Genomic DNA, 12,691 nt, shown 5'->3' on the forward strand with positions numbered 1-12,691 from the left:
AGATCGTGAGATTGCATATCTGTACAATGCAAAGTGTGTAAATATAAAAAATATGTTCTGTAATATCGATGATGCAACAAATAGGACATACATAATTAAAAGAGTATACCAGTTCCTGTAATGTTAGCATGTATACATTGTTTTAAAAATAGTAGGGGAAGTGGTGGCATAGTGATATTGTCACTGGACTAGCTTCCAGAGGACCCAGTGTAATTCTCTGGGGATCTTGGTTCGTGTCCCACCACGGCAGATGGTGAAATTTGAATTCAATAAAAATCTGGAATTAAAAGTCTGATGATGACCACAAAACCATTGCCGATTCTTGTGAAAACCCACCTGGTTCACTAATGCCCTATGGGAAAGGAGATCTGCTGGTCTGACCTACACGTGACTCCAGAGGCCAACAATCAGAGCAAAATATTAGGTAATATCAGATAACAGTACATAACTTGAAAAAGATTTGCATTTATATCACACTTTTCACAACCACCAGACATCCTAAAGCACTTCACAGCCAATGAAGTACTTTTTTGAAGTATAATCACTTGTGATGTAGGAAACGCAGCAGTCAATTTGCACACAGCAAGCTCTGACAAACAGCAATGTGATGACCACATATTCCGTTTTTGTGATATTGCTTGAGGGATAAATATTGGCCAGGACACCAGGGATAACTCCCCAACTCTTTTTCAAAATAATCTCATGGCATCTTGTACCCTCATCTGGGAGGCCAGACGGGATTCTCAGTTTACTGCCTCATACGAACAGTGCAGCACTCACTCTGTACTACATTGGAGTGTCAGCCTTGATTTTTGTGCTCAAGTCCTAGAGTGAAAAACTTAGATTTATCTTTTTTTGGATTGATGAACAAAGTGGGTATTTACCTTTAATTAAATCAAGGAACCCAAGAATCTGAAATGTATATATTTAAAAATCAGTCTTAAATGATTTTATCATATGTAGATCTAGACAGCAGACATTAAATGCTTCTTGCCAAAATAGGGATCCTCAAGGTTATCTAGTGACATTGTAGCAGCTTCCAAATGCAGTCTCCATCACCTGAAAAATAAGAGATCTCAAACAGTGATCTTTTTATGTTACTCTATTTCCAGGAGTGGTCTGTCTAAAACACAATTTACAGGAATAAAGTCAGTCCTACTGTCAAAAAACAATTAAAAGTTAAATATAACTTAGTACAGTTTCTATTGAAAATGCACACAGCTGCACACACACACACTGTGGAAGTAGAGTTATAGATAACACTTAAAAGGCAGTGCAATCTAGTGAGTGCTGAATTATACTATATGAGAACAATTGGGGATGGGCAACAAATGCTGGCCTTGCCAGCAATGCCCACATCCCACGAAAAAATAAAAAAAACAGATACACAGAGAACCAACTATACTTTATATCTATAACACTACTGTATTCAGGTTCCCAATATATTTTAGACCAAGTTAATATTTTAACTACATACTGTAGTTATAATTCTTAAAGACCTATATTCTTTACTTTTACATTACCAATCATAGGACTTTCAAAAGTCCACCAAGCAGAATATATTTGTATTTTTAAATAAATGCAGGGCTGCAATTACTGTCCACCCCATTGCTGCTTCAGTATCTGAAGAGTGAGAATAGAACTGTGCAATCATCAGTCCCAATTTCTGATCATATGATGGAGGAAAGATCATTGATCAAGCAGCTGAAGATGTTTTGGCCAAAGACAGTGCCCTGAGGAACTCCTGCAGCGACACCCAGGGATTAAGGTTTTTTTAAAAATTTACTCTTGCGGTCTAAGCATTGCTGGCAGAGCCAGCATTTATTGCCCATCTTTAATTGCTCTTGAACTGAGTGGCTTGCTAGGTCATTTAAGGGGGCAGTTAAAAGTCAACCACATTGCTGTGGTCGCATGATGGGTTTTTACAACAATCTAGTAGTTTCATGATTATTATTAATGGGACTAGCATATCATTCCAGTTTTATTAACTTTGAACTTGAGTCTCCAGAGCACTAGGCCAGACCTCTAGAATACTAGTCCAGTAACATTATCATTATCCTTAACTAGTCTGTGGGGTAGCTCTCCCAATTTTGGCATGTCCCAGATGTTGGTGAGGAAGACTTTGCAGGGTCAACTGGGTTTGAAGTACCTTTGTCATTTCTGGTGCCTAGGTATCTCTCCCCAACCTCCTTTACTCCAAGGAGAACAACCCTAACTTCTCCAACTAACATTGTAGCTAAAATTCCCCTATCCCTGGAACCCTTATTCACCATTGTGGGTAGGTGAAGGCATAGTGGTATTATCACTGGTATTCCAGAGACCCAGGGGACCTGGGTTCAAATCCCACCACAGCAGATTGTTCAATGAAGCTTGGAATTAGAAGTCTGATAATGACCATGACACCACTGCCGATTGTTGTAAAAACCCATCTGGTTCACTAATGCCCTTTAGGGAAGGAAATCTGCTGTCCTTATCTGGTCTGGCCTCCAGACCCACAGCAATGTGGTTGACTCTTAAATGCCCTCTGAACAAGAGCAATTAGGGATGGGATAGCATCCTTTCTAAAAAGTGTCCAGAATTAGACACAATAATCTATCTGGGGCCTAACCAAAGGTTTGGCATAACTTCCTTATTTTTACAGTCAATATATGTACTTATGAAACCAAATATCCGAGATGCTTTGTTAACTGCTTCCAATATGTCCTGCCGGAAGAGGGGAACTAACTCACCGTCCAACCCTGTCCCATGGTGCTATCACAGCGACAGCGGCTTCGCGTCCTCAAAGACAGTGATTCTGATCTATAACTATTCTCAGCCGTCAAGATTATGACTCAGAATAAAACAATCAGCACTCAACTCAAAACTTTCGTTGCTGACCATAAAACGCTGGTTCCGGTGTTACATCTACTTCTGCCCGCCCCCAACACAGGACTAGTGCGCAGACGCACAACGGTCATCAAGGGCGGAGATAGATCTTATTCATCATCGCGTCACCGCGAAAAGATTCCCCCGCCCCAACCACAGCACTTCCGGCAGGAGAAGTTTCATGCGGGGATCACTTCATTGCAAAAAAAAATGGGAACAATTTAGCATATCGTAAATCGGATATTATTTTCAATGGAAAGTACGATATTCCCAATATGTTAAAGTAGGGAAGGCGAAATTAGTAGGGTTTTGATTTGAAGGGAGATGCCGGCCTGGTGAGCAGCTGGGGTTGCGCAGGCGCAGTTTGTGTCGGTGGCGAGGTGGCTGCTGGGATTGCTGCGCCCGCGCTGCCGCCATATTGTGGGCCCGGGTCTAACGGTCGGTGCGCGAGGGCAAAGCGAGCGGCACCTGCAGGTGAGGCCCCGCCCCCTGTTCCCACCGGCTGCAAACAACCCTGGGTCCTTATTTGTGGCGCTGGCTGCTATCGGCCTCTCCGGGAATCCGGGCCCCGATCCATGACGCTGGCGGCTATCGGCCGCTCCGGGAATCCGGGCCCCGATCCATGACGCTGGCTGTTATCGGCCGCTCCGGGAATCCGGGCCCCTCGCCACCCGCACTCGCGCCCGCCATTTGCCGCAAGTGCGGGCCCTGAGGGTTTTCCCTCTGAGCCCCGGGTGTTGGGGGTGGCTTGGGACTGGTGGAGGGAGAGTGAAGGGCAGGGGGCCTTCGGCTGTAAGTCCCCCCCCCCCCCCGTTACCCTCGAACTCTTTTATAATTATATTAAATCTATGTTCCCGGTTATTGTCATGTTGATAAATGTAATGTTATAATTGAGGTAGTGGATAGCCTGTTTCCCCCACCCAGGCGATGGAGAGTTTAGGGGTTGGGGGAGGAATCGAAGATGGACCGTGGGAAGATAGATTGTGTGGAAGTTAGGGGCATAGTTGGATCTCTTGCCTGTCCAGGAGTGTGCTAAGGATGGCGTTTAAATTGGAAACAATGGTATTTTGCCTTTAAAAAAGGAAGTTGAGTACATTGGCACCTTTCAGTGGAAGAGATTTTTTTAATCTTTCACGTGACGTGGGCGTCATTAGCTGGACCAGCATTTGTTGCCCCTCGCTAAGTTCTCTTGAGAAGATGGTGGGGAGCTGCCGCCTTGAACTGCTGCAGTCCATGTGGTGTAAATAGACCCACAATGGCTGTTAGGAAGGGAGATAGATGCAGGACCACAAGCTGTGGTCAGATGATAATAAAGGACTAAGAGTGGTGCTATCAAAACATTGCGGTAGTAGTTGTTAGGCTAAATGTAACTCTCTTTGTGGAATTAAAGGTTGAGAGTTTTTCTTTGATCCAGAGTAACAAAATATCTATTGTAATGGAAGCTTGTGGTGTAATACTGTTGTTCATTGAGTGGGCTCTGATGGTGCTTTTGCTTCTCAGAGCTCTGACATTGAATTGCAGCACAGATTTCTTTCATCTGTTGCCATGGGTACATGAAGTGTGCAAAGCCCGCACTAACATTATCTGAATATTACCAGTTGCAGCAGAAAAGCTCTGGAAGCATCAGAGCAGTTACGTTTCAGTTATAGTAGTGTTCAAATTAGAATTCAGGATTTGGAAGTTTGGGGCAGTCCTGCTCTCAGGTCATTGTAATGGCACCTAGGAGTTAGTGAGTGGTATTCAGGGAACTGTGAATTAAGAGAAGTTCAGGAAGTCGGGGGAGGGAGGGATGTGGCAACTGTCTTCCAGGAGGATCAGGAAATAAATTATGAAGCACTAGTAGGTCCAAAGTATGGTAGTATTGGAGGAATGGCATTTAACAGCCTTTTAAGAAGTAGAGCTCAGGACATTGGAACCCAAATGATAAAACCACAAACCTTCTGATTCTTCATAACCTGTTGGTTTCTTCAACCTGCTCCCATATTCATCTGCCATATTCTTACACCGTTACCTCTTTCCCCATTGCCAGCTGGTTCCTGTCTTTTCACTTTCCTGAAAATCTCAAGCAGAGTGATGTCTATTTTTGTGATTTGCACTCCTTGTTTGCTCCAGGAATAGAAAATTTAATGTGCCTTTACTGAACTACTGACTTTTGCAGGCTTTAAATGTAGATTTTCATAAACAGAAATTAATTTGCTTCATGTATTTCTAATTATTTCAGCAGTGATTGTTTTCAAACTGAAATTTCAATGCCAAATAACCCATCCATTCTCTGAACAGCCTGTTTCTTCGAATTAGAAAAAAAGATTCTTTGGTTGAGGAACCAAATAGCTGTTTTTAGTTAAAACAATTCGCAAAACAACAACACTTGTAATGCATTTTAGATAACTTGCAGCCTTATCTGATCTAACACTTTGAGATTTCAATTTGATTCACTGCCTTTTGAAAAAAGTGATTCTTGAATCCTCGGGATGACAGATACAACCTTTGACCTTGCTTGTTGATGGACAAATTGCATGCAGGGAAGTTCTACAAATTGAAAATGGCCAGAATGTGACAGTATTGCTCAAACTCCCACAAGCTGCTAGGAGATTAAATAATCTAACTGAAGTCCAGGCTTTTGAGAGAGGGGACTTAATCAGGGATGGAGGAGAGAGAGAAATATTTAATTGAAAATATTAAAATAAGAAAATTCAGTGTATAAATTTAAGCATGTTTTTATGAACTATGTAGCTTTTTGTGTTATTGTTTAAACCTTGACTTTGAAGTTAGAAGCTTCTGTTACTGAAAAAATGGGGCAAAAACATTCAAAGTCTTTTTGAATGATTTGGTTAATTAACAAACGTGAAAAATAGTTGGTTCTTTAGTGCTTTTTCTATTAGTGTTTGCGTAGTGATTTTCAACATTTATGAAAAAGGATGACTCAAAGTTAATATACACGGATACCTATATCTCAGTGGATGTTGTTATGCTGTGCTAAATCTTTAAAGTATCATATTTGTGTTTAAAGTGGAAAACTATTAGTTGTGGTTTGCCTGCTTTTACAACAACAAACTTTATCAGATTATATTGTCGACATTTAATTGCAGACATGGCAAGCCCAGTAAAAGATAACTACAGAATGAAAAGCTACAAGAACAAAGCATTAAACACTCAGGAAATGCGAAGGCGACGAGAGGAAGAGGGAATCCAGCTACGGAAACAGAAAAGGGAAGAGCAGGTGTGTATGTGATAATAGCTCTGAAAATGCGTTTTGATAAATAAACTTGGGTCATACTTTTCATCTGCTGGCTTTTCTCTGTATTCCAGTTGTTCAAACGCAGAAATGTGGCAGTTCCTGGAGGTGATGAAGCCATGTTTGAAAGCCCCATTCAGGACCCTGATGTAAGCTCTACTGTAGTATCTGTACCAGGGGTAAGTAGAGAAAATAAGTACATTTTTGTGTCTGTTTAGCATAGTTTTGAACCACTGAAATGTTAATGTTCTTAAATGCCTTCAATTGTAGGAAGGTGTAATCACAATGGAAATGGTACAGATGATATTTTCAGAAGATCCCGATCAGCAGCTTGCGGCCACACAGAAGTTTCGGAAATTGCTTTCAAAAGGTGAGAACTTCTCGAATGCTGTGTTTAGAGAAATGGTACAATTTAATGTCACTCTTCTTGATTATAAAAGTGGCTATTGGGTACAGCCGAGGAGTGTATGCGCACACATTGTGGAAGCTGACCAGGCAAGTTGAGAAAATGGCTAATAAAGCATACAGGATACTGGGCTTTATAATTAGAGGCACGGATTACAAAAAAACAAGGAAGTTATGATGACCCTTTATAAAACAGTGGATCATGCTCAGCTGGACTATCATATCTGGGCACCACACTTTAGGAAGGATGTAAAGGCTTTAGAGAGGGTGCTGTAAAGATTTATGAGAGTTTCCGAGGATGAGGGATATATTGGAGAAGCTGGAGCCTTTCTCCTTCGCAAGGAGAAGGTTGAGAGAAGATTTGTTAGAGGGATCAAAATCATGAGGAGCCTGGACAAATTTGATAGTGAGAAACTGTCCCCTTTGGTGGTTGGTTCGAGAACCAGAGGACACTGACTTAAGGTGATTGGTAAAAGAATCAGTGGCAACATAAGGAAAAACCATTTATATGCAGCGAGTTGTTAGGATCAGGAATACACTGCTTGAGGTGTTGAGGGGGCAGATTCAATCATGGCTTTTAAACTAGAATTGCCTAAGCATCTGAAGAAAGAAAATTAGCAGGGCTATGGGGAAAGGGAGAAGTGGGGCTAGCTGAGTTGCCCTTTCAGCGAGTTGGCACTGGGCCAAATGGCCTCCTGTGTTGAAACCATTCTATGAAACTATATGGTATTTTACTATCACTATTGTAGCCTTTAAAGTGTGCCCAATAGGTTGATGAGATGCATTTATTGTGTGGGTGAATAGAGTTAGCATGCTTTCTGCTTTTGTGTGCTAGTTTGCTTCCCATTTTCAGCCTACACCACAGGCTAACAACGATCCGAAACAGAGAGCCAAATGTCTAAATCATTCCCTGTCAGTACACAGCCTCTCCATCAGTAGCCCCTCAGCTGTGCCTCCTCATGGCAAGACGAAACTGGGTCCGTTGCAGCGACAGGCTAAAGCTTCAGAGGAACTAGCATATGAACCCACCTTGGTAGTCATGAACCAGACTCCCAGCTAATAGCTCCAATGCCTTGTGGATACCTCAGGCGACCTAAAGGCTAAGTGAATAAACCCTGGCAAAAAATCTGTGGTGAAGCCAAAAGGTGGACTGATTTCTAAATATTACATCTTTCCAGCAACTCCTGCAACCAAACCAGACCTCATCCCTGGAACCAGAGTACTTGAGCTTTGCTGCTACCACAAACTTTGTATAACTAATATCTTCCCGATAAAACCATGCTACAAGGCACCCTGGTGACATCCAAGATCAGAGCATTGCCAACAGCTGGATCTGATCATCACCAGATGTGAGTCTCTGAACAGCACACTCAATGCATGCAGCTATCACAGTGCTAACTGAAATACAGATCACTCCCTGGTGTGCAGTAGGGTGAGGATGCATCCCCTTAAGCTTTTTCTTAAAGCAGAAATGCCACTCTTGGATCAACAGCAGCCATGCTGTGGACCCAGATAAAAACTAACAATTCCTCCACTCAAGTGAACAGGCATTCCCACACAGTGCAAAAGCGACATGGAACGTACTTCGAGACATCATCTACAATGCTGCACACTCAACATTTTTTTATTCATTTAAGGGAGGTGGGTATCACTGGCTAGACCAGCATATATAGCCTATCCCTAATTGCCCTTGAGAAGGTGGTAGTGAGCTGCCTTCTCGAACTGCTGCAGACCCTGTGGTGTAGGTACACCCACAGTGCTGTTATGGAGGGAGTTCCAGGATTTTGACCCAGCAACAGTGAAGGAACGGTGATACATTTCAAAGTCAGAATGATGAGTGGCTTTGAGGGGAACTTGAAGATGGTGGTGTTCCCATGCACCTGCTGCCCTTGTCCTTCTAGCTGGTAGTGCTCGTAGGTTTGGAAGGTGCTGTTTAAGGAGCCTTGCTGAGTTTCTGCAGTGCACCTTGTAGATGGTATACACTCTACCACCGACGAACAGTGGTAGCAGAGAGTGAATGTTTGTGGAAGGGGTGCCAATCAAGCGGGCTGCTTTGCCCTGGATGGTGTCAAGCTTCTTGAGTAGTGTTGGAGCTCCACTCATCCAGGCAAGTGGGGAGTATTTCATCACACTCATGACTTGTGCTTTGTAGATGGTGGGCAGGCTTTAGGAGTCAGGAGGTGAGTTATTCACCACAGGATTCCTAGCCTCTGACCTGCTCCTGTAGCCACAGTATTTATATGCCTAGTCCAGTTCAGTTTCTGGTCAGTGGTAACCCCCAGGATGGTGATAGGTGGGGGGATTCAGTGATGGTAATGTCATGTTGGAGATGGCCATTGCCCGGCACTTGTCTGACACGAATGATGCTTGCCACTTGTTAGCCCAAGCTTGGATATTGTCCAGGTCTTGCTGCATTTGGACATGGACTGCTTCAGTATCCAAGGAGTTGCAAATGGTGCTGAACCTTGTGCCATCATCAGTGGACATCCCCTTCTGACCTTATGATGGAGGGAAGGTCGTTGATGAAGCAGCTGAAGATGGTTGGGTCTAGGACACCACCCTGAGGAGCTTCTGTAGTGATGTCCTGGATGATTGACCTCAAACAACCACAGCCATCTTCCTTGTGCTAGATATGACTCCAACCAGCAGAGAGTTTTCACCCTGATTCCCATTGACTCCAGTTTCGCTAGGGCTCCTTGATGCCACACTCTATGAAATGCATCCTTGAAGTCAAGGGCAGTCACTCTCTCTTTCTGTTGCTACTTGTTTCCTACTAACTCACCTCTGGAGTTCAGCTTTTCTGTCCATGTTTGAACCAAGGCTCTAATGAGACCAGAAGCTGAGTGACCCTGGCAGAAGCCAAACTGCATGTCATGCTAAGCAAGTGCTGCTTGGTAGCATTGTTGATAAGCTTTCCATCACTTTACTGATGATGGAGAGTAGACTGATGGGGTGGTAATTGGCATATAGGAAGGAAGAGCAGCAAAATGCTGACTGGTTCGAGGTTAACACCACTGTGATGGAACCTGTCATTGAGGCCAAGCTGTCTGCTCTCATTAATTACAAGAGCGAGATCTGAATGAAAAGATACTGAACACACCAAGAGCTGCTCAATGTAAAGTCCAGCAGACTGCTTGGCAGTGTGCCGATGATGACTGGTTACAAATTTGCCAGAATATCCAGATGTCCTTTGATAGGAAATGCTGGGGGAATATATGATGAAGGAATCAAAAAGGCAACAGGTCCATCAGCAAAGAAAACTGCTCAAATGAAAACAAAGGCAGGGGAAGTCAACACTGACTTGAGTTGTACTATGGGCAGAACGTTGTCACCGAGGAAGCTTTCAACACCACAGAGAGCCTGCGTATCATGGCAGAGCTGGATATCAGATCCACAGTGGAGGAGTTTAGCAAAGTTATTGACTCGCTTTTTTATTCCTTCATGGGATGTGGGCGTCACTGGCAAGACCAGCTTTTGTTGGCCATCCCTAATTGTGATTGAACTGAGTGGCTTGTGAGGCCATTTCAGAGGGCAATTAAGAGTCAACCACACTGCTGTGGGTCTGGAGTCAAATGTAGGCCAAACCAGGTAAGAATGGCAGATTTCATTCTCTGAAGGACATTAATGAACCAGATGGGGCTTTGTGGCAATTGATAGTTTCATGATCACCATTACTGAGATTAGCTTCCACTTCCAGATTTATTGACTGAATTCAAATTCCACTAGCTGCCATGGTGGAATTTGAACCCATGTCCCCATTAGCTTGGATCTCTGGATTATTAGTCCAGCGACAATACCACTAGGCCACCATCTCCCCCCAAAGCTGTGAGAGCCGATGATATACTGCCTGAACTCAAGAAGCGTGGGAAACGGGCAACCCTGCAGCATCTGCACCAACTTCTGTCTCTGTTGGAGGAAGGGGGGCAGTGCCCCAGGATATGCATGATGCAAAGATTTTGGCCTTTTACAAGGGCAACCACAGCAATTGCAACAACTGTCAAGGCATGTCCCTGCTGAGCACCATGGGAAAAGTACTTGCCCGTGTTGTCCTTGTCCGAATGCAGATCCTGGCTGAATGCACTTGTCTCAATTCAGTATGGTTTCTGAAGTGGAAGATTGACAACTGACGTGTTCTTCAGTCTGGTAACTGCAAGAGAAATGCCGTGAACAAAGGAGACCACTACATATTGCCTTCATCGCTCTCACCAAAGCATTTGACCATGTGAGCAAAAACAATCTCAGCTGCTGAAGAAAATTGGCTGCCTGCCGAAAGCTGCTCAATGTGGTCTCCTCTTTCCATAACATGATGTGAATGATCCGCTATGACGGAGCAATACCGGAACCCTTTGAGATCTGCTGTGGGGTCAAACAGGGTTTAGGTCTGGCGCTGACACACAATGACATATTCTTCTTTTTGCTGCTGTCATATGCATTCAGCTCATCTGTGGAGGGTGTCTACTTATATACCAGAACTGACGAAAAGCTGCGCAACCTTGCTCAACTGAAATCCAAGATAAAGGTGCGCCAAGTCCTCATCAGAGTTATGCTGACAACGCTGCATTAACATTCTATACTGAGGAACACCAGCAGCAAATAGCAACTCTTGCACCTATAAAGAGCTTGATTTGATCATCAACATCAGGAAGACAAATATTGTCATCTATCAGCATTGACAGTGTGACATTGGAGGTTGTTGATAGCTTCACATATCTCGGCTCTACAATCACCAACAATCTGTCACTTGATGCTCAATTCAACATGTGCATTGCAAAAGCTTCAGCTGTTAACATCCAAGCTGAGTAAGCAAGTGTCTTGAACGAGAACACCAAACTGTGCGTCTACTAAGCCTGCATCCCCTCTGCACTCTAAAATGGTGAGACCCAGACAACATGTATAGGCAGGGGAAATGGTTGAATAGTTTCCACCTTCACTGTCGCACATGTATCCCCGGCATCTCTTAGCAGGACAAGATTACCAACTCGGAGGTCCTAGAGTGTACTAATTCCATCAGCATACACTCATTGCTAAGCCAGTGACGTCTGTGCTGGTTTGGCCATGTTCATCGGATGGATGACAGCCATGTACTCGAAGGCTGTCTGTATAGTGAACTTCCCACTGGGTCATGACCTCCTAGGCGTTAATACCTCTGCCACAAGGACGCTTGCAAGCGAGATATGAAAAATGGCAGCCATTAACACTGACAACTAGGAGATGATTGCTGATGGCTGTGAACCCTGGAGGCTGACTGGTTGGAAGGGCATTGGAAGAGGTACACAAATGTACTCAGCTGGCCGAGAAGAGGGCCCAGAGAAAACAGGCCTGCAACTCATGTGCGTTCTTAGCCCACTGTCTTCCTCTGCAGCAAATGCATCAGAGACTCCCATGCCAGAATTGGGTTCCTGACCCACAGCAGGTGGGTTGACAAGAGTTGACTACCACAACACAAACCATCATCTTGTGATGGTTTGGAAGGCTGCCACCAAGCCTTTAAAGGGCTATAAGGGTTGTAATTCCTGTTAACAAAAATAGATTTCTGTCTTTTGTTCTTAATTAACACATGCCTACTAATTGCAGTCTCTGAAATCAATTTTTAGTTTTATTACCAGGCTAGAAATTAGGGAGAAAATTAGGGAACATTTATGTCTTATGAGCAAGTTGTGGCAATATGAATTTGAAATATAATTTTTTTTTGTTTATTAATTCGTGGGACATAGGTATTGCGGACAAAGCATTTATTCCCACTTCTGTTGCTACTTGTTTCCTTCTAAAATGGATAACAAAAGTTCCTGCTTGCCCATTTCTTGGTGTTTGACAGCTGTCAATGCTTAATAATTATAATTTGATATTAACAAATTGAAGCTTTTAGTCAATGGGCACCTGCAGAACTCACCTTTGGATTAATTGGACAGATGCTGCTTTGGAAATCTACTGGCCTTTGGGGGATGAGTTGGGGAGGGAACATTGGGAGGAAGCCCAGGAAAATGGGACCTAAACTGTCCTCTTACCCCATCATTCACAATATTATGGATCTTTGGCAGCTCATTTAGAATCTTGGGTGCCTTCCCCATTCTCAACTGGCTCTTGTCTTTGGTTTTATCAAATTAAAAAAAAACCTGCTACTTAAAATAAATGGACAGAAGGTTACTAGCTGAGACAATGCAATGCCTCAAAAACGCAAGCAGTATA

The 12,691-nt window shown here is 43.5% G+C and overlaps 2 protein-coding genes across 9 annotated transcripts in view; one reads left to right on the forward strand and one right to left on the reverse strand.

Annotated features, from left to right (window-relative positions):
- zufsp (zinc finger containing ubiquitin peptidase 1) overlaps positions 1-3,015 on the reverse strand; it is a 32,990-nt gene extending 29,975 nt beyond the window's left edge. For 3 of the 7 annotated variants that reach the window (XM_078542235.1, XM_078542232.1, XM_078542233.1), the window contains exons 1-2: positions 2,730-3,013; positions 885-1,059 (exon numbers count right to left, since the gene is read on the reverse strand). The gene's annotated coding sequence lies outside the window, so the exon portion shown is untranslated. Of the gene's footprint in view, positions 1-884; positions 1,060-2,729 lie in introns of all 7 variants that reach the window. The other 4 variants (XM_078542236.1, XM_078542231.1, XM_078542229.1 and 1 more) reach the window with 4 other exon arrangements.
- A 226-nt stretch (positions 3,016-3,241) lies between these two features.
- The window catches only part of kpna5 (karyopherin alpha 5 (importin alpha 6)), a 41,926-nt gene continuing 32,476 nt past the window's right edge, over positions 3,242-12,691 (forward strand). Inside the window, exons 1-4 of one of the 2 annotated variants that reach the window (XM_078542237.1) lie at positions 3,242-3,339; positions 5,955-6,085; positions 6,175-6,279; positions 6,371-6,470. In XM_078542237.1, the coding sequence (XP_078398363.1) occupies positions 5,957-6,085; positions 6,175-6,279; positions 6,371-6,470 (334 nt within the window). In that variant the 5' untranslated portion in view covers positions 3,242-3,339; positions 5,955-5,956. Of the gene's footprint in view, positions 3,340-3,380; positions 3,658-5,954; positions 6,086-6,174; positions 6,280-6,370; positions 6,471-12,691 lie in introns of those variants that run through there. The other variant, XM_078542238.1, reaches the window with a different exon arrangement.

This window comes from Cetorhinus maximus, chromosome 5 (genome assembly GCF_964194155.1).
Source record: "Cetorhinus maximus chromosome 5, sCetMax3.hap1.1, whole genome shotgun sequence".
Classification (NCBI taxonomy): Eukaryota; Metazoa; Chordata; class Chondrichthyes; order Lamniformes; family Cetorhinidae; genus Cetorhinus; species Cetorhinus maximus.